The following is a 20,889-nucleotide window of genomic DNA, read 5'->3' as shown; positions in this document are numbered from 1 at the left end:
TTTACTAGCCAGGGACCATCAAAGCCCATCAATAATCAAGGATTTTAAATTAACCAATTTAAAATTTTAGGCTGTTTAATTATCCTGACAAATATTGTGGGACTTCCAGGCTTCAAATAGTAATTTTATAAAATGTTGGTACAAACCTAGAGGCTGAACCACAGGCTCGAGAAAAGTTTGCAACTAAGCTATAGGCCTATCTTATAGCCTACATTATGCTTAAAAAGATGATATTATAATTTCATCCTGAAAGTTTAAAAAATAATAATAGACTTGTCACTTTAAAGTAAAATTAAAATTTTTAAGTTACGCTTATTATTTTAGTTAGCCTAATTAATTGTGTTAAACAGTTAATGCAGTATTTTTTTCTGAAGGTAAGTAACAATACTTAGGCTAATTAAATTTTTGCAATTTTCCCAAGTTGGAGTTAATACTTTTTTTCCTTTGACCAGTAGGTTTGTACCTTTTATAATTTGTGGCCAGTTAGGCTGGGCCCCACTACATTGTGGCATTAATCACCGTGGTTTAACCGTGGGGGCATGCACTGACACTTAGGAAACGACTGAATGAACTCATTGCCAGAGTTCTCTTGAGCCCAAACACCCTTAAACGTCCAAGCGCCCTAGGTGTACGATGCTGTTAACCTATAGAAAGTACTTCACCCGGTGCTTAGGTAATATAATGATGCAAATACTCTACAGCACAGTGAGGTTAAATTATAGTTACAGAATTTTGTATTGTCTTATTGGTTATTGATTTGAATGCATTCAGTTAAAAGTAGCCTCGCTTTTAGAAACAAAATTCAACCTTAAATTCAAAAAAATTCTCCAATTGATGGTTTAAATACTAAATCTGTACCTGTAGGAATTATATTTGAAGGCGGAAACCGTTATATTTACATCAAATTAAACGACCAAATTAAAGTATTATTAGAGTGATGATAGGGGCAGAATATGGATCAAGCTGTCGTCGTTCTTTTAAGGAATTAAAAATAATGCCATTGACTTCTTTGTACATCCATGAAACAGTAAATTTTGTTAATTTAAATAATACACTTTTTGATGAATTTAGACCCACTCATAGTTATAATACCCGAAACCCAAATCTGCTAAATTATCCAATTCATAAACACTCTCATTTTGAAAAAAACCCCATCTATATGGGGATTTGTCTATATAATAAGATCCCCTCAAAAATAAAATCCTGTAGGCTACACCACAAAAATTTAAAATTTGGACTAAATCATTATTGGTGGAGAAATCATATTACTTCCTGGCAGATTTCCTAAATGACCGTGACATTAATTGACCATTAGTTTATGTAAAATATGACACAGAATGTTTTTAATTGTTTTTTTCTCTGATATTGCTTCAAGATCTTTATTTAAATCTGTCTTTTTTCTAACTTGTCTGAATTGGTAACTATCTCTCAATTGTGCTGTTCTTGTTGTATTTTGTTGTAACTTATTACTTTTAGTTTTTATAACTTATTGATTGACCATGCATCTGTTCACCATTGCCTTTGTAATGAAGAATGTTTTATGCAATAAAATACTTATGACTTATAAACATTAGAATCCAGAAAATTTAATTGGACTAACTTAGCCTATTTTAAAACATTATGAAGAACTTACGTCCAAATGATGCAGCGTAACTTTGATGATCACAGTTAAATGACATTGTGCATTGCCTATTTCCTTTGAATTCCACTTTGTGTAAGCTTTTTTTTATCTTAAGTCTTCTTTTATCAAATAGGTAGCCTTGTTACAATCAATATCAAGCAGAATAGAAAAGGCAAAGTTATTATATTTCTGAAATAGGCTTAAGTCATTTTCTTTTGCCTACAAGAAAAAATTTTTTATCTACAATTATCCGAACTTGCTGATTCTTGCAAAACATTAAGTCCATTTCTTTGATATAAAAATATTATTTGACTAATACCAACTTTAATGAAAGACACGTCTCACTAATTAAGAAATCGCAAAATACTTTAAGAATACTAACTAAGTAGGCTTTAGTGTAAGTAGTGTAAGCCTATAGGATTTCCCCTATACTATAATGTTTTTGTTTTGGGAAATGGCGATTCAGCAAGAGAAAACCTTTCTTCAAGATACTCCAGCAAGGCTTTTGTATGAACCCTGAGTTGAGCAATGCTAGTAACTTCCAAGGTAACCACTTTCAGTCCAAGATGACGGAGATGACGTTTCCTCATCTCTTGCTGACCTACGAGGTGCTTTCCTTTACTACAGTAGTGTTCTGGCGTGTGAATGATAACAGCTGTGTGCATGTTGTAATCTCTTTCAAAATTAATTGGAAACATTTTGAACATTGTATTGTTACTTAAAATGAGAGCATCTATAACATAAATGTCCGCTGAAGGCATTTTAGCTGGTATGAGATTGTAAACGACTTTGTCTTGACCTCCTGCAATGTTACTCAGATAATTACGAATACTGTTGGCCATCCGTTTGACTCTTCCATCCTGCCAAATCGGAGGCGAGCTCATCGGTTTTGGAAGGATAGGTCCCTGATACTGAGAACTTTCCAGCGTCATAGCAATGTCCAACAACTGCAGTTTCAATCTGGCCAGAGAAACCACATCTTTGTTTTTGTAAGAGTGCAGCCTATCTAGGAAATACGGATTGAACACCTTCTTAACAAAGTTTAAGGGATGTTTCTGGAGATAAACGCAATGTAAAAGCATATCAATAGCTTCTTCTGGACGAAACTGGATGAATTTCTCTTCCAGCACGGTCTCTAAGGTTTTCCAAAAACTTTGGCCATTTGAGGGATGATAATTTAGTTTTCCCAGTGGTAAAAACAACCTTTGTAGTAGAACAGGAGTCAGTGATTTCCCATGTGCGACCAAGTATTCTGCTGAACCTTGCATTAGTAGAGGTGACCTGACCCGGAACTTTCCACAGTAGTCCATTATACTGGCCATTAGTAGAGGATTTTTTATTGATACACCCTTTGCTTTGACATACCGCTCTAGAGCGTGCTCGATTCCAAGACTATTATAGTCGACAGAGCAAAATCCATTTATGATTTCAATGAGATCATCCTCTGATGCAGTGTGGAGATTTTTATTGACCCACTGTCCTAAAATTCCTAAGATCCGAGGAGAATTGCTATTTATCTGTTTTAGGATTACAAGAATTTCTGAAACGTTGTATCCGTTTAATGTGTGCCAAAAATCCAACAACTTCTTTTCAATGACTGAAAGAACTAGTTTTCTACTATGATATAAATATGGAATGGAACGCACCACATCCATGACATTACTTTGGTCAATATTACTAGCTTTTTCACTTATACCGACCCACAATTTCTCAGTGGTTTGTTTACATTTAGGGGCGATGTCACTAAATATTTTAATGGCTTCACATGTTTGTTCAATGCTAAACTTACCATCAGTGACTCTACACAAAATTTCATTGACAAATCTATCTTTTATATCTTGCTGGATATATTTACCAATAATATCTCGATTGACAATGATGTATCCACTCAGCAAAATATCAGTATCTGTACTGGAAAGTATTTTATCAACCAGCTGGGTAAGTACCGCTGTGCGAGTGAATGTCTCGTTTTCATGTAAGCCTTCATTTGACGAAGTAGTTTCTTTGTCAAGATGATGATAAACTTCTCCAAGTGATGAATTTCTTATGGTTTTGTTGTTTTCTAGAGTAACAATCCTCTTCAGAGCATACAGAGCTACTTCTGGTGTAACTTCATTTGTGGGGATGGTTTCGAGAATTGCAAATATTCCTCTTGCCGTGTAACACTTGTTGAAGTAATCTATAATTTCTTTGGATTCTGAATCATCTTTAGCAGATACACATATTTCTGGTTTTATAAGGTCTTTAACATTGCTTTCTTGCTTATTTTTACAGAAAAGTGTGGAGTTGCTAGACACTTTCCTAACGATAACAGGCAATTCCCTGATGTTGAAGCCATCCTCGAGAAGAATTATGGTTTGCCCTAGTTCTCCGCCTGATCGAGAAGATTTTGATACTGACTGGATTAACAAAGCTGGTGCTCTGTGAATATTAGTTTTGCTCAATAAGAAAGCACAATACTTGGGAAATACAAAACTATGAATCAAAGCTCTTGACATGTTGTAGGCTATCACTTAAATGACACTAAATGGAGAAATTATTGCACAGGCGATCATACTGAACTTAGTACACTTTTCCGGGTCATAGTTTGTTTTTGTAAAACACTGATAATCTGATCATTATTAAACTCATACTCAATTGCACTATAACTTCTTCACTGCGCACTTAACCTAAAATTACGTAATACAAACTGGTACTGGTATTAGCCTTTTCCTACGAAAGGAAGATAAAGCCAAAGCTGTCTGCTAGCTTGATAGAATGGGGACTGGGGAGTGTAATGGAATCGGAATGACTTGACTTCGTAGAGCGAGTCTGCTCTTTTTGTACTTGTCAGCTGATTTTATGTCAGCTGATTTGACATGTCATTCGAAAGCCAGAGCATAGAGACTAGAGAAACAAACTTGTCTGCAGCAATAACATTAAACATTATACGTGTATGCCTAGTGTAAAATTCTAATTTCTTTTGTCCACCACGATTCATAAATTGCCATTTACTTTAATCTTTTACTGAAAGTATACTTTTCATCCTGTAAAAATATGTGTATTTTTCTGTTCAGTAACCCATAACCCCATAGTAAAGGGCATGACTGGCGAATTTAGCTCAAACATGAGGAAAAGTCTATTTTCATGATTTGACTTTAAACTGATTTTACTAGAAATCCGTTTGAGAACTTGTAAATCACCGTCTTTTTGCACATCTAGGTAGGCCTACCCCATAAGGCACCCTCTAGGCTATATCAAATTTGATAATTCTAGGTCGCATATGTTTCGAGATATAATGACCATCTGTCAATCAGTGGTATTTACTTTTTATAAGATAACCCACGAAAACTCTAGACACCTTTGCCACTAGTAAATTTATACGACTTACCACTCTGAAATTTCTGGATAGAGAATTTCATTATCGACCTTGAACCTGCAACAAAAAATGTATTTACATCAGAAACCTAGTCTTATAAATATGACAGAAGCTGTTCACAACCTCAACTTTGAACCTAACAAAGCCGGGCTTTGTTAAGCCTAAGTAGTCTTATTCAAACAAGTACGTAGTTTTTTTAACTGGTCAGAAAAATGTATTTATTGTAAAGCAAATGGTACGCCTTTAGTTTTTATGTTCGTTTAAGTGATTTATTTACATTACTACGACAAACTTTAACTTGTTATTTTTATTATAATAATTTTTATAAATAAGTTAAGTTAACTTTAATTTTTTTCTGAGTTTTAATTTTAAGTTGGCTTACGCACAGACACCTTCCCATGTAGATGTAGGACTTCCCATAAGAACAAAACATTTCAACCAATAAAATGTTATATAACTACTCTCTGTTTTATTTTAGAGCGGAGCGAACGAGCTCCAACCTAAAGGTGAGTGAGCGTAGCGAACGAACATCAACCAGGACGTGATTGAGCCATGCGAACGAGCTCACTTGTGAAGTTGAACGCCCGGGGCAAAGCCCGCGGGTACAGCTAGTGATTTAGAAACGTTTTTCATTTCATTTCACTTTTTACTTGAAATATAACTTCAGTCGTTCACTTACTCGCTGATTCCATCGAACACAGCTTCAGTGGAAGAAAGGCCACTGTCAGAATTCACTCCACTCTAAAACAAATAAACAATGCAAATGCCATTAAACCAACTAAAATTAATTCAATTGTTAGTTGGGCAACATTCCATGGCCAGCAAATAAACATTGAGGCATTTTTCTGTAACCAATATAATTTTGCTCTCGCTGTGTACGGTAGTTTATTTATTCCGTTGGTCCTGGTCTTGGCGTGGGCAAATCCTCCTACTCGAAATCCCCTCTCTTCACACCCTCTCTCGCAAAACTATTTCCCCAATGATCATATTTACTTTGAAGGACAGAAGGGTAAGCGTAATCGTGTGGAGGTTCGGATTGTTGGGAAGATAGAAGAAAAGGGCCGAACAGAAACAGGAGAAGGCCCGTGATTAATTTTGTTTTAGCGCTTACCAAAAGGGGAACAACCGATGATTACAGTAACAAAAATTATATAAGCCCAATTTCATATGAGTTTGAATTTGTTATCAAAGTCAATGCCAATAAGAACGCCATTTACATGACCCAAAACAATTAATTTGTTAGGAGACGGATGTAGGGGGAGTTCCTTTTCACCCTCCAGGGCTACTTTTACTCAAACCTAAAACAATATTCACATTTAGGTCCTAAGTCTACAAACGAGACAAACAGGTAAATCTAATTTCTCATCCAAGAAAATTTCAAACGTCACATTCCACCGTGTTTTGAGTGGGGGGGACAAAGCGTCCCGATCCATTCTCTTTGTTTACGAAAGTCGGGACAAGAAAGGAAATGAAGATGGCGCTCGTGTGTGGTGGGGGGAGATGAACAGCTGTTGTGACGGAATGTGAGCGAACCAGCCGAACATTGCGAGAAGGAGAAGACGCGCCGGCGCGGCGTCACCTCCACCTGGAGACGTAAACAGAGCCTCTGGGGTCAGAGGGGGGAGGGAGAGAGAGAGAGAATGGCAACGTCCAGACAAGCTGACCTTGCAAAGGGGCAACATTCCCATACATTCCATGGCAATGGGGATTGGTCCGTTTACAGCAAGCGTTGAGCATGTATTGTACTATGTACACAAAGGGTAACCCTTGAGGGATATTTTAGCTGCTGGTAGTTGGGGATACTATTTCGAAAGTGCCTCCATAACTTTTAGTAAATGTTAATACGTTTAATAAAAAAGGCTGTGCTGAGCTGGGGTGTTCGCCGAACAATCAAAAGGTCGTTGGTTCCCGAGAAAAACAATATTAGAGGTTCATGGTTTGATACTGGACCCAACTGTAATAGATTATTGGACTTATTGGTCTTGGCTAAATAAACCAGCTGATCTTAGTAACACAGTTAAAATGATCATTCTATTCTACGCTCATGTATTTATATCAGTATGGAATGCATGAACAAAGTACATCAGTACATCGCTGTCTTGGTGAAGTGATTAGGTCAAATGGGGGGGAGTAATAAGTAAGACGGTATGAATATAAACTATGAAAATGGAACATGGAACTATGGAGTGGAATTTTTCTTGTGTGATGTAGAAAATCGTTACGTACTATGTTTTGTGAAAACATTTCAATTTTTTTTAACACTTCTCGTCCCACTACTTCAACCGATTAAGTGAAGTTCAAACTGGTCAACCCCACCATTATGAAATGACCAACTGGACTGATGAAGGGGACTAGGGGAAAATCTGCTAGAGGAATCCAAATCCAAAATGTCGATTTAAACTACTAACTGTAGTACTGTATTGATGTTACTGTACGTAGTTCTATTAATTTCATTTGCTAAAACTAATCATAATTCGACACAAAAACAAAACGCGTTATCTCCATTTTCCACGTACCCACTTAGGCAATCTATTCTCTGAATGGGTTGGGTTAGCCACTCGTGGTGTGAGGTGGTGGTGGGGAGAAAGTAGCGTTATCACCAGGATGTTTGGGTAGGCCCGTATTGATTGTGGAAGCAGCGCTGCCACCCCTGTCACACCTCCTGAGCTACCAACATAGCAGCGTTGAAACTGAACAATCACGCCACGCCAGTGTAAACACACTGCGGCAATCAATACGACGCCACTTTCGCAACACATTGCATTTGTTATCAAAATCATAATTTTATGTAACACGTTAGTCGCAGCAATAACTCAATATGGCGCTACTTTGGGGAAAAAATCTATAGCATATTATATCAGTCATGATTCTTTTGGTGGTAAACTATTATTTCCAAGTAAACGTCTATCACTTCGTTGTGGGGTAACCCGTTAGTCATTGCGATAATTCAATACGACACCCTACTTTTAGAACAATTCTAATGTTAAAAAACACGACTTATATGTCAATCTTTTATCATAATTTATTGCTTTACGATAAATAAATCTTTGTGGTAAACTTGAATCACATTTTGTGAATCAAGTGTCAATCAAGTATTGTGTGAATCAAGTGTGCTACGTTTTGTGCGTTGACACCAGAGAGCACAGAATAGAAATTTCTATTCTGTGCTCTCTGGTTGACACAGAGGTGGGCTATGTTTGACAGCTACACTTACACTCACTTATATCTGTCGATTATGCAGCTTCAAAAATACGCAACCACTTCGTGAATATCGTTGGAAGCACTGCAGCTACACTTAGGGGTATGTTGTTTAATCGTTGTAGCTTCGAAAACATTTGGAAATCATACTACAAATTGTATACGAAGATATGGTAATAACACTCAGTTTAGATTGACAATAACTAAAGTTATATAGTGATGTTATTAATCTGTGCTTTAACTTTATATTACTAAAAAAAACGACCAAATGTCTTCATACTTCATTTTAGCCACAATCTTGTCATGTACTGGATAACAATTATTAATTGTTTATAAGTCCACACTACTAATAGCTATGCTCTATAGTTTTATTAACTTAGTTATATTCAGTCTCTTCTTATCTCTTTGAACGACGGTGGGAGGTAGACAATAGTCAATTCAATATATTCACTGCGCCACATTGGAATGCCTTATTGCTTTTCCGTCATTCAAAATGAAACCGTCGCGTCATGTCAAAAACAGCTGAAAGCCCGCAAACGCTCTAGAACTTGAAAATTGTGTTTTCATTTTGATTGCAATCATGGGTGAACTGAACACAATCGATATTTAAAAACAATCGTTAGCTATCAGTTTCCCTTCATAATTATCGTATTGCATCTGATTTAGAGAGTCATCCAACATAGAGAAAGTTCGTCTTGCCTGAAGCACCTATCCGTTTTTGTTTTCTAGGATTGTTGAGCTAAAAATATTGATAAGCGGGAATCGAATCCGTGCCGACCGTGCCTCAAGGACAGAGGTGTGTATCCTACTTCCTACAATGCTAGTACGCGTTCCTCAATATAATAAATACCCAAGAAAAATATTTCACTCTTCGGATTTATCTTCTCTGATTTGTCACATGTTTGGCTTGCATCATCACACACAGGCATGACTGTGAGGTAAGTTTGTCACACCAAGCGTTACTGTGGCAATGGAACAACACTGCATTGTCACACATGATGGCGTCTGCCACTGTCAACAATGACGTTTCGGTGACCGGACAACCAGCTGCAGTGGTAGGAGTGGATGACAAAGAGGGAGTTTTTCTCAAACACTGTATCAGGATATATTTTTGATGTGGAATTTTATTGCCTAGAATCGCGGTAATTTAGTCTAAAACGGGATATTTTGGGGTCTGTGGGATTTAATGGTACTTTTAATATGAATTATTCTTTTTTTTATTGTACTGTATTGGTATTAAGGGAAGATAATTGAATAAGTATGACTTCATAATCTATTGACATTAAATAAGTAGGATCAAAAGGGAGCAAAAGGGAGCCTAAGTCCTAAATAATAGCAAGCAAAAGCTGGAAACTTGAATGTGGCAATTAATGTTTATTAAATAAAAAACATATTTATATAACTTAGGTTGTTTTATTTTAATTTATTCAAAATTATAAGTGTATTTATTTATTTTTACTAAGTGAGAAAGTTTGTATGGATGGATGGATGTTTTTGACAAGTAAACGCGAAAATACTAAACCGACAGTGTTGAAATTTGGTATGATGATAGCTCAAATTCCCGATTACACATAGATGCATTCTTATCTCAAAAATCCTTTCGGGCTCCGCCCCAGTGGCTCTGGAGTTTCCCACATTAACCTTATGTGTAATCATACTTGAAAGGAATAACAGAATGTTGTCAGCTGTTTCAACTTAACAAGTTGGTTCTATGATATCAATTTGAACCAACTAGCAACAAAAAACTGTAAAAAATAATAAGAATTTCACTTTTTTATTGTTTAGGCGCAGTGGTAGAACATGATTGCTATGGTAGATGTGCTCTTCTATAGCATTAGCATACCGTAAATTAAAAGATCCAAACTTTCTTAAAAACCGTGTCCTCTCCCATTGCAAACGCAAAGCACGAGTAACTGCAATAAGAATTTTATACTTATATGCCAACCCCATACGAAGGACGGGTACTCTGATAGTTATCCATTTTTGTATCCAATATCGACTTTATCGTATGTATTGACGAATCGTAGTAGAGATACTACTGCTTTAAAAATCACTTGATGACGACGCGTGTCCATTATACGTCCTGCAATATTCTAATTTTGACATCATTGTTTACCATTTCGTGAAAAGTGCGATGTTTATGTAATTCTGCTTATGACATAAGCCTAATTTCACGTCAGACGCTTGATTATATTGCATCAGCTTCGCAAGGTGATGAAACCATTCATTTGGATTACTAGGCGAGATAAATAATCGCAAATGTTTTAAAACATACTGTAGGCACAGAGAAGTAATATAATATATAGGTAAAAGGTAGGCCTATTACTTCTCCGTGCTGTAGGAAAATTCGTTGAGCGTTAGATACTAAGCTTTGTGGGATAAAGTCATATACAACGACCAATGTAATAAATCCATACCGATTTATAAGAACATATCGTTTTTCTAGTCACATCACCTCAATATTGCCATAATTCACCCGTGCGACCCGCTGGTGGGAAACGGGGACATCTATCTAGGCGAGGTTGGTCAGCCTGCACGCTCCATTTCCCGGGCTGGCGGGCGCGCTCTGTTTATAAACAAAGCTACATTCCCGGCAAGGCGCGGCGACATTGTTGCCAACTAGAGACCGGCCAGACAGTTGCCACACAAGAAACCGTGTCAAGTCAACCACAACCGACAACAGACATCTGTAATACGATAAAGTGACGACCTCGAACAGACAGTCTGTTCACGATAAAGTGGGGACTGGAAAACATGTGAATCTACTTCTGTAATATACAGGTGTATGGTAATGGCACACAAATAATTTTGCAAACAAAAGATCCACTATTTATCGATGTGGCTACAAAATTATACATCAATGTACATGCATGACAAATCGTGCAACATAGGAACGCAGATTTTTTCCATACAAGCCAAGACCAGACACCAATTAAACAAATTGAAAAACAATGGACATTTTCAGGTCAATCGCTAAAACAGGTACTGTACTGGGGTTGGGCGATTAATTTACATTGCATACAAAATAGTGATCTATTGTTTTGTCTGAGATGGATCACACCGAAGTACCGAAGTACTGTAGCCGTGACCAACCCGATTCATTCAATGTATACAAGTGCATAAATGATTATAATAAGTAATTATGATGTAGGGTAATCACAATCGGTAAAAAAAATGATTTAGTATTTGGAATGTGTCACGGTTTAGTGCACATTTGAAGGAAATTGTTCAAATTTCTACCAAGGACAACACGACGCGGACTTCCCCACAAAAGCATCACTGACTTAAACAAAGAGTAGAAAACTGAACAATAAACCCCAAACAGTCAGCCCAAATATCAACAGCCAGCGAGTGACCTTGATGCGTCGACCTGAGGTGGTCAATGACTTCCCCCTCCACGCCACGTCTCGCACCAGCTGTCTGTAGTCAGCTGTTTTGTATTGGTATAGCACATGCTTTCACCAGTGCTGCCAACCGTCCCAGCGCCGAGCTAAATATCCCTAACAATAGGTAATCTTCTTTAGACAAATCTTATATAAAAAAAACTTAAGCTTGTTGGGTTAGCAGATACGGTTGTATGGTAAATGTAGTTTTAATAGTTGCTCACTTGACCCTACATCTGGCAAGAGGCTCAATGAGAAGTGTAGTGTGAGATGGCAGAGGCTCATTGAGCCGAATTTGTCATTGGCACACTCAAACACATATTTCGTTGTGTTATGATGGAATAAATTACTAACAACCTATACTGTTGTGAAGATGAGATTACGGGCTTTATTTTTCATATATAAAACATCTACGGGCGATTCTATATACGCGTGTGGGAAATTTTGAAAACAGGTGATTTTTTATAGTGCTGTGACAGTGCAGTACAAAACTCTTTAGGCGACTTATTAATAAAGTTTTTTTATAATTTAGGCCTATTTCTTTTTTGTTTGTACAGTTTATAGCCTATAACCATGCTTGTAAATATACTTTCTTCATTATAAGTTTATTTCTAATTTAGGCCAAGGCTATTTCATTTTTTGGTTGGCAGCCAATTTTTTGCGTAGGCTTAGCCGATTTTAATTTTGTATGCCAAATACAATGTAGGCTTACTTTGTAAATATTTGTAATAATCATATTTAGTCATAAAATATATATTTGAATGTTTTTCAACCCAGTTTATGACTTGTTTTTTTTCACCATATCACTTTGTAATGACTTGTCACTTTTTTCGAAAATGAATTTTTCGGTTGCGACTTTCTACAAAACACTCTATAGGAGACTTATTACTTAGGTTTAGCAAAAAACCCTATATATATTCTAAAAGTACATAAAATTAGTAACAAAATTTATATCTCAGAATTTCATACATGAGGTATTGAAGATGTTATAATCATTTCATTCATGCGAATATGTTATACATTTTTCATAAAAAATGTAGAAGTTGTTTATATTTTGAGTTTTTTAATTTTTTCAGTTGCAATAATCAGTAAAATACAAATATTTATTGAAAGCCCTATGGTTTTTGAGTATAAACATGCAACTTTTATTGACTCTTGGAATTTATTACTATTTTTGACATCACTCAAAATTTTATTTGCGTTTTTTTTGTGAAAACACATTTTGAAAGATTTATTGACTTTTTACTAATCCTTTTACAATTATTCCAAAAGTCTTTATATTACTATGTAGAGTACTAAACTGCCAAACTTTTTCCAATATATCTTTATAAGAAAAAAAAATTGTAAAACTTCTTATAATCAATAAAATTTCAAATTTTATTTTTCAAAGTAAAAAAAAAAAACTTATCTCTTTGTTACTATGACAACTATGAGTAAAAAAATAAATTACTTTCACTAAATTGTTCATTGTTTTGTGCTGAATCAGAATATATATAATTTATTGTGTTTTCCATTCAATATAACAGAGTTATTAACAGTTTAATGAGGCCACTACCAAAGTTGACCAAAACCTCTGCCATCTCACAGGTGCACAGCTAGCAGACGACGCCGCCAGATCTAGGGTTGAAAACCGGAGGAATTCATTTACCTCCCAAAACGCGGTGTAGTAAAAAAGTCTATAAACTCAAATTAAAATGGAAACACCCGCTGTGTAAGTTTGAACTATAATATTTAACGATTGTTTTGGCTACTTGCATTAGGTATCCAACTGCATTTTCCATTGATAAATAATAATGTCAAAGAGTAAAGAGTGCACCCCTAAAATAATGTGTGAGCTGATTACAGATTCCTGATCTATATACGAACTATTTCATACTCAACGTGTTGTAAAACGTCGAGTATCAACAGAATCATAATCGATACTCGCACTTTAGAAACGAACTGAAAACACGAGCTTGTCTGGGTCGAGTCAATAAACAGCAATGCGTCCGTAGTCATGGAGATTTGGTGTCGGTCTCGTCAATGTAGTCAAACATTGCAATGTTTTGCCGCCATTCCATTGATATTGATATAGAATGTCTTGTCAAACTTCCACTAATTTGAAACCATTCAGCGACCATGCATGTAGAAGTTGTTTATAAGTTGTAATCCATTTAACGGAACATTTTAGAAATATGAAGAGTTCGAAACCCGTTCAGCTGTATATATGCTGTATGCAGGGTGTCCCGTAAGTAGAACTCTGGGACTCTGGGAACTTGTGTTATTGCTCAAAAGTCAAAATAAAGAGGAAATCAAGAATGAAAACATTTCCAAAACCGCTTCGTCAACCAGATATACGCCAAATCATTAGATCCAAATGATGGTTTTGTGTGACAGCTCAGGATAGATAATTTTTGAAAACCCACACTACCAAATACACACCCATAGTTTCTCATAGTACCGAATAATAAATCATTCCCTAAGTAACAAAAAAAAAAATAAATAAATAAATACATATTTTAATGAAATTTGAAAAATGTGTTTATTTTATACTAAGCTATGACTATTTCAATAAAAACACACCTTCTTCGTAGCAGCAAACCTAAGTACTCATTACAACTAATTATATTTAAAAAGGAAAAAATTTTGACCATTTTAAGGGTATAAATTAGTGGAATTCCAGGCAGGTAGATGGAAATTCGTTTAGTCTGCATATTAGTTGTGGTGAAGGTATTTAACATTTTATCTAATCACGTGCATGAGGGAAATGTACCATTTTTGTTTCAGTTTCACCGCTGATAGCAAAGGTTACTCGCTGAAGCAGTTAAGCTTGTGGATCGATAAAGTTGTCTGCTCCACACTTAACCCCCCCCCCTTAGTAGTTACCCCACCCAAAAAACGTCCTCCGTCAGACAAAAGTTATTTCCGGAGCCGCGCACCGGTTGTGACCTTTGCATGTTGGTAAACTGTTAACACGGCGCGAAGCCTCCCTCTGATAATGTAAACTGTAGACTGTGCGGCGCCCAGTGTTACCATTGCAGGGATTTTGTGTCCTAAACTAGGGATATTTTGGTTGTCTGTGGGGGGTGGAAAATTCCGATAGTAGTTCTCCGTGTTGCCTGTGAGTTTTATTGCAAATTGAGTAAAATCTGGCTGTAGAGGAATTAAATAATGGATGGTTCCGATGGTGTCCTTATATTTCTCAAAGTCCCCTTTTATAGGATTATATTACCCAAATTAGAGTATTTTTGAGTGTTCATAAATCAAACAGGATTATTTCCGACAAATTATGAGTCATTAAGAATGATTTACTGATTCGCACATCATACACAGATTGTGAAACATTTCCTTTGCTAAAAAAATACCTAAATAAGGCAGTCAAACTTACCAATGTCAAAATCTGATCCGGCTTCAAATGATTGATACAGTTGGCTATCTGAAACAAGAAAAAATACTTATTCCCAGGTTTATATTATTTTTTGGATAACCACAGAGAAGGAAGGTACGGAGGTAACATTCAATGGTACACTGGTGTCTAGCACTGATGGTGTCTAGGGCCAAGTACAGCATTATCTTAACTTCTCTGTGGGATGGATAACGAACACTTGTAAATCAATCCTTTATGGTATTTCATGGTTGAGCAAAACAATCGGAATCAAACGATAAAAGGACATCAGTTTGAAGCCTCAAATCCCTGATTGTTATAGAGGTCTTTTTCCAGTTGCCGTGACTGTACAATGTACATTGTACAACGCGCAACAAACAAATTGAGCAACCGTATCGAGCCATCAAAGCCCTTGACTATGACTCAATGACTCAGTGACTCACAGTTCAGAGCGCCATGATAGAAGAGAAACCTCAAGTTATAAGAGGCAATCGCAATGGCATTGTGATAACCACCGGAAGTCATGTAGGGGGGAACATCGCCCCCATGAGTAGGCCTACACATCCGGCTCACACCTTAACGCCAAGTAACTTTGCACAAACTTTCCTGTTGAAAAATACAGAGCACTTTGTAGAAATACTTATCGACGAGTTTTAGTGTTGTAAACACGTCTTGAAACACATTTCACCACGCAGTTTAGTTACAATACCAATACATCTTCGTGTGTACATTTATTCACATTCACAATTGGAATATTGTCTTATTACTGTGGAATTTAATACTTTGAATGTTGTTTGATGGAGGATATGTAAGAAATATTAGATATAAATTTACTTCAACTATTAACTATTGTAAAATACCAAAGTTTTCTGAATAACTAAATCAACTTCAAGTCTAAAAACAATTACAGTACTTCATTTAAATCCAGTAGTCAGTAGTTAATTCTACAAGAAAAACAAAATCTTAACTCTATTGTCTCAGCAAACTCGAACAAACGGTTAAGTTTTTTCATTAAGGGATGTTATATGATTTCCTCTCTCATGACATAAGCGAGTATCTTTGGGATTATTTATCCACTTGTCGACAATAGCAAAAACAGCCCATTTACAAGATAACACCGATAAGACAGCAAAGGAAACAAACGCTGAAGTTTTTTCACTAAGGGGTGTTATATGATTTCCTCTCACACGACATAAGCGAGTATCTTTGGGATTATTTATCCACTTGTCGACAATAGCAAAAGCAGCCTATTTACAAGATAACACCGATAAGACAGCAAAAGAAACATTTGTTGTATAAATAGTGCATGCAAATAAACAGATAAAATTACAAAAACATTCATACAGTACTTGCTGCAATGGAACTTCAATAACAAGTCAACTTTGACAACTAGTGTCATTTTAAATGCCATTGATTTTGTATTATACTTCAAATCCCATGTTATTGCAAACCTCGATAAGAAGGATCGCCGAGATTTTATCCCCTACTGATCATCGACGTCATACCTCGATAGCAAGCCTTATTTGATAATCCTCATTGGATTCTTATCATCGAGGTTCTACAATTAAATTTTTCCTCAGGACACTAGGCACAGGCCGGAATTGTTTTTTCATTACTTCAGGAGCTATTGGACGTCGTGCAATTGGCAGCGGCTTTGGACGTGGTGCAACTACTACTTTTTTAAGAGTGTGCGCTGTTTCACAACGACCAATCCCATGACGTCCAAAGCTTGTAGAGAGACTGTTTTTGCAGGTACTGTACTTTTAGACATGATGAGATTCGTACGTCGTGCAACAGTCGAATAGTTTATATTGGACGTCATGAGACAGCTCAAAAATTATATTTTGGACGTCGTGACACTGAATAATATCATTGGACGTCGTGACACTTGAACGTCATACTACACTATCCAAAAAATGTGTCAATAAAAACAACATTAGTTTCAATTTGATTCCTCATTTTAAATTAATCAAGTAGGTCCTATAGGACTTTCAATGATAATTTTTAAGGCTTGAACATTTCATTAACATATTGCGAACCGTTGAAAGACAGTTCCCTCTGCAGGACTCCACTCCAGTTCCCAGTTCCAGGAGTCAGCGCGGTCATCCTGCAGGACCCGTTACCTCTGTTCCAGGACAACGCGGGGTCTCACGACCACAGGTCAGAACAAGACGTGACCTGTAGTTCAACACCGGCACAACAGATGCTCACTGCTCAGGTCAACATTGTTAATTTAATTTACTGTAGTTTTACAGAAGATCTTTAGATAGTTTTATAATCGAGATCGAATACAACCTTCTGGTCCTTAAACAACTCAATGAGAAAATTGTTCGAGTTTTCATAAGCAATGTTTTGAAGCTGTGCAGCCACGGTATACTAAAAACACTATTTTGTCACCAGCATGGCAACCCATAAGGCCCATGTTAATTTTAAAAAAATGTTAAATTCATTTTTGTGCTTATTTTTTTCCTATTTCAATTTATGCGCAGGTTTTCCCTGCGATGCACATGTGCTGAGAAAAAATGTTTTAACGAAACTCGCTTGGCTATTAATATATAGATGGCAAAGATTTGTATAGCATGTATTGCATAGACTCCGATATTTTTATAACAGGATCCTCATACTTTTTTTTAGATAATTGGTAGTTCCAATATCATAATTAATATTCGATTTGTGTAATTCATAATCATATACTTCCCTTAAGTGTTACGACATAAAAATATTAAGAATTTAAACAAATTGATCGAAATTAATATTCGATTTGTGTAATTCATAATCATATACTTCCCTTAAGTGTTACGACATAAAAATATTAAGAATTTAAACAAATTGATCGAAATAGATAAAACTTTACTAGACTAACCTCTACCGGTATTGATCTCAAAACTCGAATAAACCCCAACATTACACCAATATTTTCAAGTTGGCACAAATACTTCACTCAAATCGATTTAAACCTGTTTCCGATGTTTACTATGATTTTCGTTTTACATTGCTATTTGGAAAGATTGGAAACTAGAACTTTTTCCAATCATATGATTCTTATAATAACTTTACCCACTCCTACCAGTCAAGTCTTTTAAAACCTCTTTTGAAACTCCAACTCTGACAAGGATCCTAATGTCATACTGGCCAGAGAGCACAGAATAGAAAGTTTTCTATTCTGTGCTCTCTGCATACTGGCATACTGATCATACTAGCATAGGATAAAAGGATTTACACATACTCCTTGTCTATGTACTATGTATACTCCTTTTATCTATGATACTAGGTACTTCGGCTGTACCGAAACTGCCACGACGTTTTATGATCATAATCCATACCGAAACTGCCACGCCAATTAGTGAGGATTATAAGGGTGTTTTTGAGAATGCTAGAAACACTGAAACTGCCACGGCGGATTCCTCAGGAAGGGGAGGTTGGTTTGGCAACGTGCAGGGAGAAACGGGAATGAGAATATCCCTCACTCATCACAGTGACGATTTTGAAACACAACACTTTACTTAGCTCATAACTTAGTTAAATGCTTTTCATGCCACTACTTAAAAGAGGCCATACTAACTTTGCAGTTATTTAAATCAAGTATCAATAGAAAAAGTCATTTAACTACCGATGAAGTCAGAAATAATTAAATAATATGTTCTAATGGATTAAGATTGCAATGGAATGTAAAATGTTTCTTACTAAATGTATTATATGAATGCTCTTAACCCGTTATAGTGAATTGCTGGTATTAAAGAAATCGATAAACACATATTTTATCATTAGATTTGAAGTTTTCAGTTTATAAATATACCAAGGTATAGGTAGGCATCGTCAAAATTGCACAAGAAGAAACATAATCTAATGCAAATAATAGCACAACAGGATACGTGTCCTGAAGTATAAATAAAACACAATTGTGTATATATTGATCATATTTGGCGATTTTATTGATTTCATCCTATACTATTAATATTTTGATTTTTTGGGCTGCGGTGGAGGTAATGTATTTAGAAATGAGCTGGGAATACTATGAAAACATGCTTTTCAGCAATGAGTTGGAAATACTGCGCGCACTGCGTTCCAATTGTCTTAGGAATTGGCGTCGAAGTATAAGATCCTTTGTGATGACTAGAATACACAGAATTAAGTTCGAGTCTTTCCAGTTAATTAATTTATACTGTACCAACCTCCATGGTCTCCAGAGGGGCGTTCTCGTGGAATCTCAGTGGAATGCCCTCCTATTAGCTTGATGTAATATTTTTCAAATTCGGTATTTCTCAACAGTTTTGTGCCATCCTTCAGAGAGTTAGTAGTAAGGTATGGTCTAGTCAATTAAGTTCGAATAATGTGCAGGTTTACATTAATAATACCAGATAAAAACTTCATAATTGATAAGTATACATTTTAGATACGGTTGGTAAAAAATAAATCTTAATTAGCCTAGGCTACTTGTAGTGATAATTCAGGGTCACTTAATTCTGCCAACCTAGAAACCGGGAATAGCGCGTGAATTTTAACTATCAGGAAAAAGTCCATGAGTTGTAATTGAATTTAGTAAGAAATCGAGAAATAAAAATGGTAAAATATTTGCCGTAAAATCCACCCGAAAACCCAGAGTTTACACGTATTGCGCAATCGAAAAACGCCATTGCGAGAAACTACTGTAAAAATGACCACGGACATTGCCGCAATATCGATAAATCATCACACACTAAGCCGCAAGGGCAAGATGATCATTAATTTTTCGTCGATCGCGAAAAATGGTTACGGGTGTTAAAATAATCGCTGGAGATGAATGCTAATGTTGCCGCAATTGTGAAATCATCACCGGTCATCATCATTGCTGTCGTAGTTTACCATCACAGTTATTTCTGCGGTGAATCGCTGGAAATTATCACGGATTTGGCCACGATCGTAACATACGATCACGGATGTTTGTTAAAGTTTCTTATGACGATTCTCCATTTTTAGGCGTTTCCGTGATCGCAAGTAATAATCTCGGTCGTTTCTATGATCACAGAAAATTTTCACGGATGTTACGCCCGGTAGGAAATCAACACGAATTTGCTTCCCATTTTCTCATGTTTAATCAGAATGAAATGAGACTCGGTGTGTGTTTTTGCATATTTATTTAGTAATATACCTCAATTATAAATTTTGTTTATTCACATTTACAGGGCTGGGCAAAAGTATGGACATCACCAGTTAACCTTTTAATGGGTTACGTCAAGAAAACAAAACTCTGTACACGTCTCTATCTCAAATTATAAGTGGAATCTCTATCTAAATCTGTGGAAGAGTGGTCCATGAGTCAGGGGCTGAAATTAAACGTTAATAAGTGCTCTGTTCTCCATGTTGCCCCTCCTGACTTGCAGAATGCACTAAAAATTGGGGCTTATGGTAAGATATCTCTTTCTGGACATGCCCTTGAAATATGTAGCCAAGTAAAAACACTTGGTGTGATATTAGATGACAACCTCACCCTCTCGCAGCATGTGTCCTATGCGTGTCAGAAGGCATTGGGTAGATTACGCGGACTGTATAGGCTTAGATACCTATTGCCTGAGGACGCTAGGGTCCAGATAGTCAAGTCGCTAGTTCTCTCTGCTATTGAATACTGTCTTCCAGCATATGGAAACAGTATATTAAAAGGTGACTGTAATAAAATACAGAGAACGCAGAATGCAGCAGTCAGGTTCATTTATGGCCTAAGAAAAAGAGAACACGTAAGTACATTCAGAAGTGATGCGAAATTGCTGCCCATTGAAGTTTTTTGTAAGGCCTCTACTTGTGTTCTCATACACAAAACGTTATCCCTAGGTAAGCCACTCTACTTGAGAGAAAAACTGCCAGCCCGGCGGGACGTTTCTAAGCGCAGCACCCGACAGAACGATTTGTTGCACGTGCCTAAAGTCAGCCATGAGGTAGGTCGGAGAGCCTTTGCTTATTTCGGACCTAAATTGTACAACTCTGTCCCTTC

At 36.4% G+C, this 20,889-nt stretch overlaps 1 protein-coding gene across 2 annotated transcripts in view; it reads right to left on the bottom strand.

Moving 5' to 3' along the window:
• Positions 1-20,889, bottom strand: part of LOC128996892 (xaa-Pro dipeptidase) — a 275,430-nt gene that overhangs the window by 11,351 nt on the left and 243,190 nt on the right. Inside the window, exons 4-6 of one of the 2 annotated variants that reach the window (XM_054422419.1) lie at positions 14,928-14,975; positions 5,659-5,720; positions 4,992-5,036 (exon numbers count right to left, since the gene is read on the bottom strand). In XM_054422419.1, the coding sequence (XP_054278394.1) occupies positions 4,992-5,036; positions 5,659-5,720; positions 14,928-14,975 (155 nt within the window). Of the gene's footprint in view, positions 1-1,633; positions 4,364-4,991; positions 5,037-5,658; positions 5,721-14,927; positions 14,976-20,889 lie in introns of those variants that run through there. The other variant, XR_008491071.1, reaches the window with a different exon arrangement.

The sequence above is a fragment of the Macrosteles quadrilineatus genome, unplaced genomic scaffold, assembly GCF_028750875.1.
Source record: "Macrosteles quadrilineatus isolate MER2022 unplaced genomic scaffold, UCM_ALF_1.0 Scaffold_6__1_contigs__length_79288215, whole genome shotgun sequence".
Classification (NCBI taxonomy): domain Eukaryota; kingdom Metazoa; phylum Arthropoda; class Insecta; order Hemiptera; family Cicadellidae; genus Macrosteles; species Macrosteles quadrilineatus.
The sequence above is the reverse complement of the archived record's forward strand: the minus strand, read 5'-3'. Positions and strand labels throughout refer to the sequence as shown.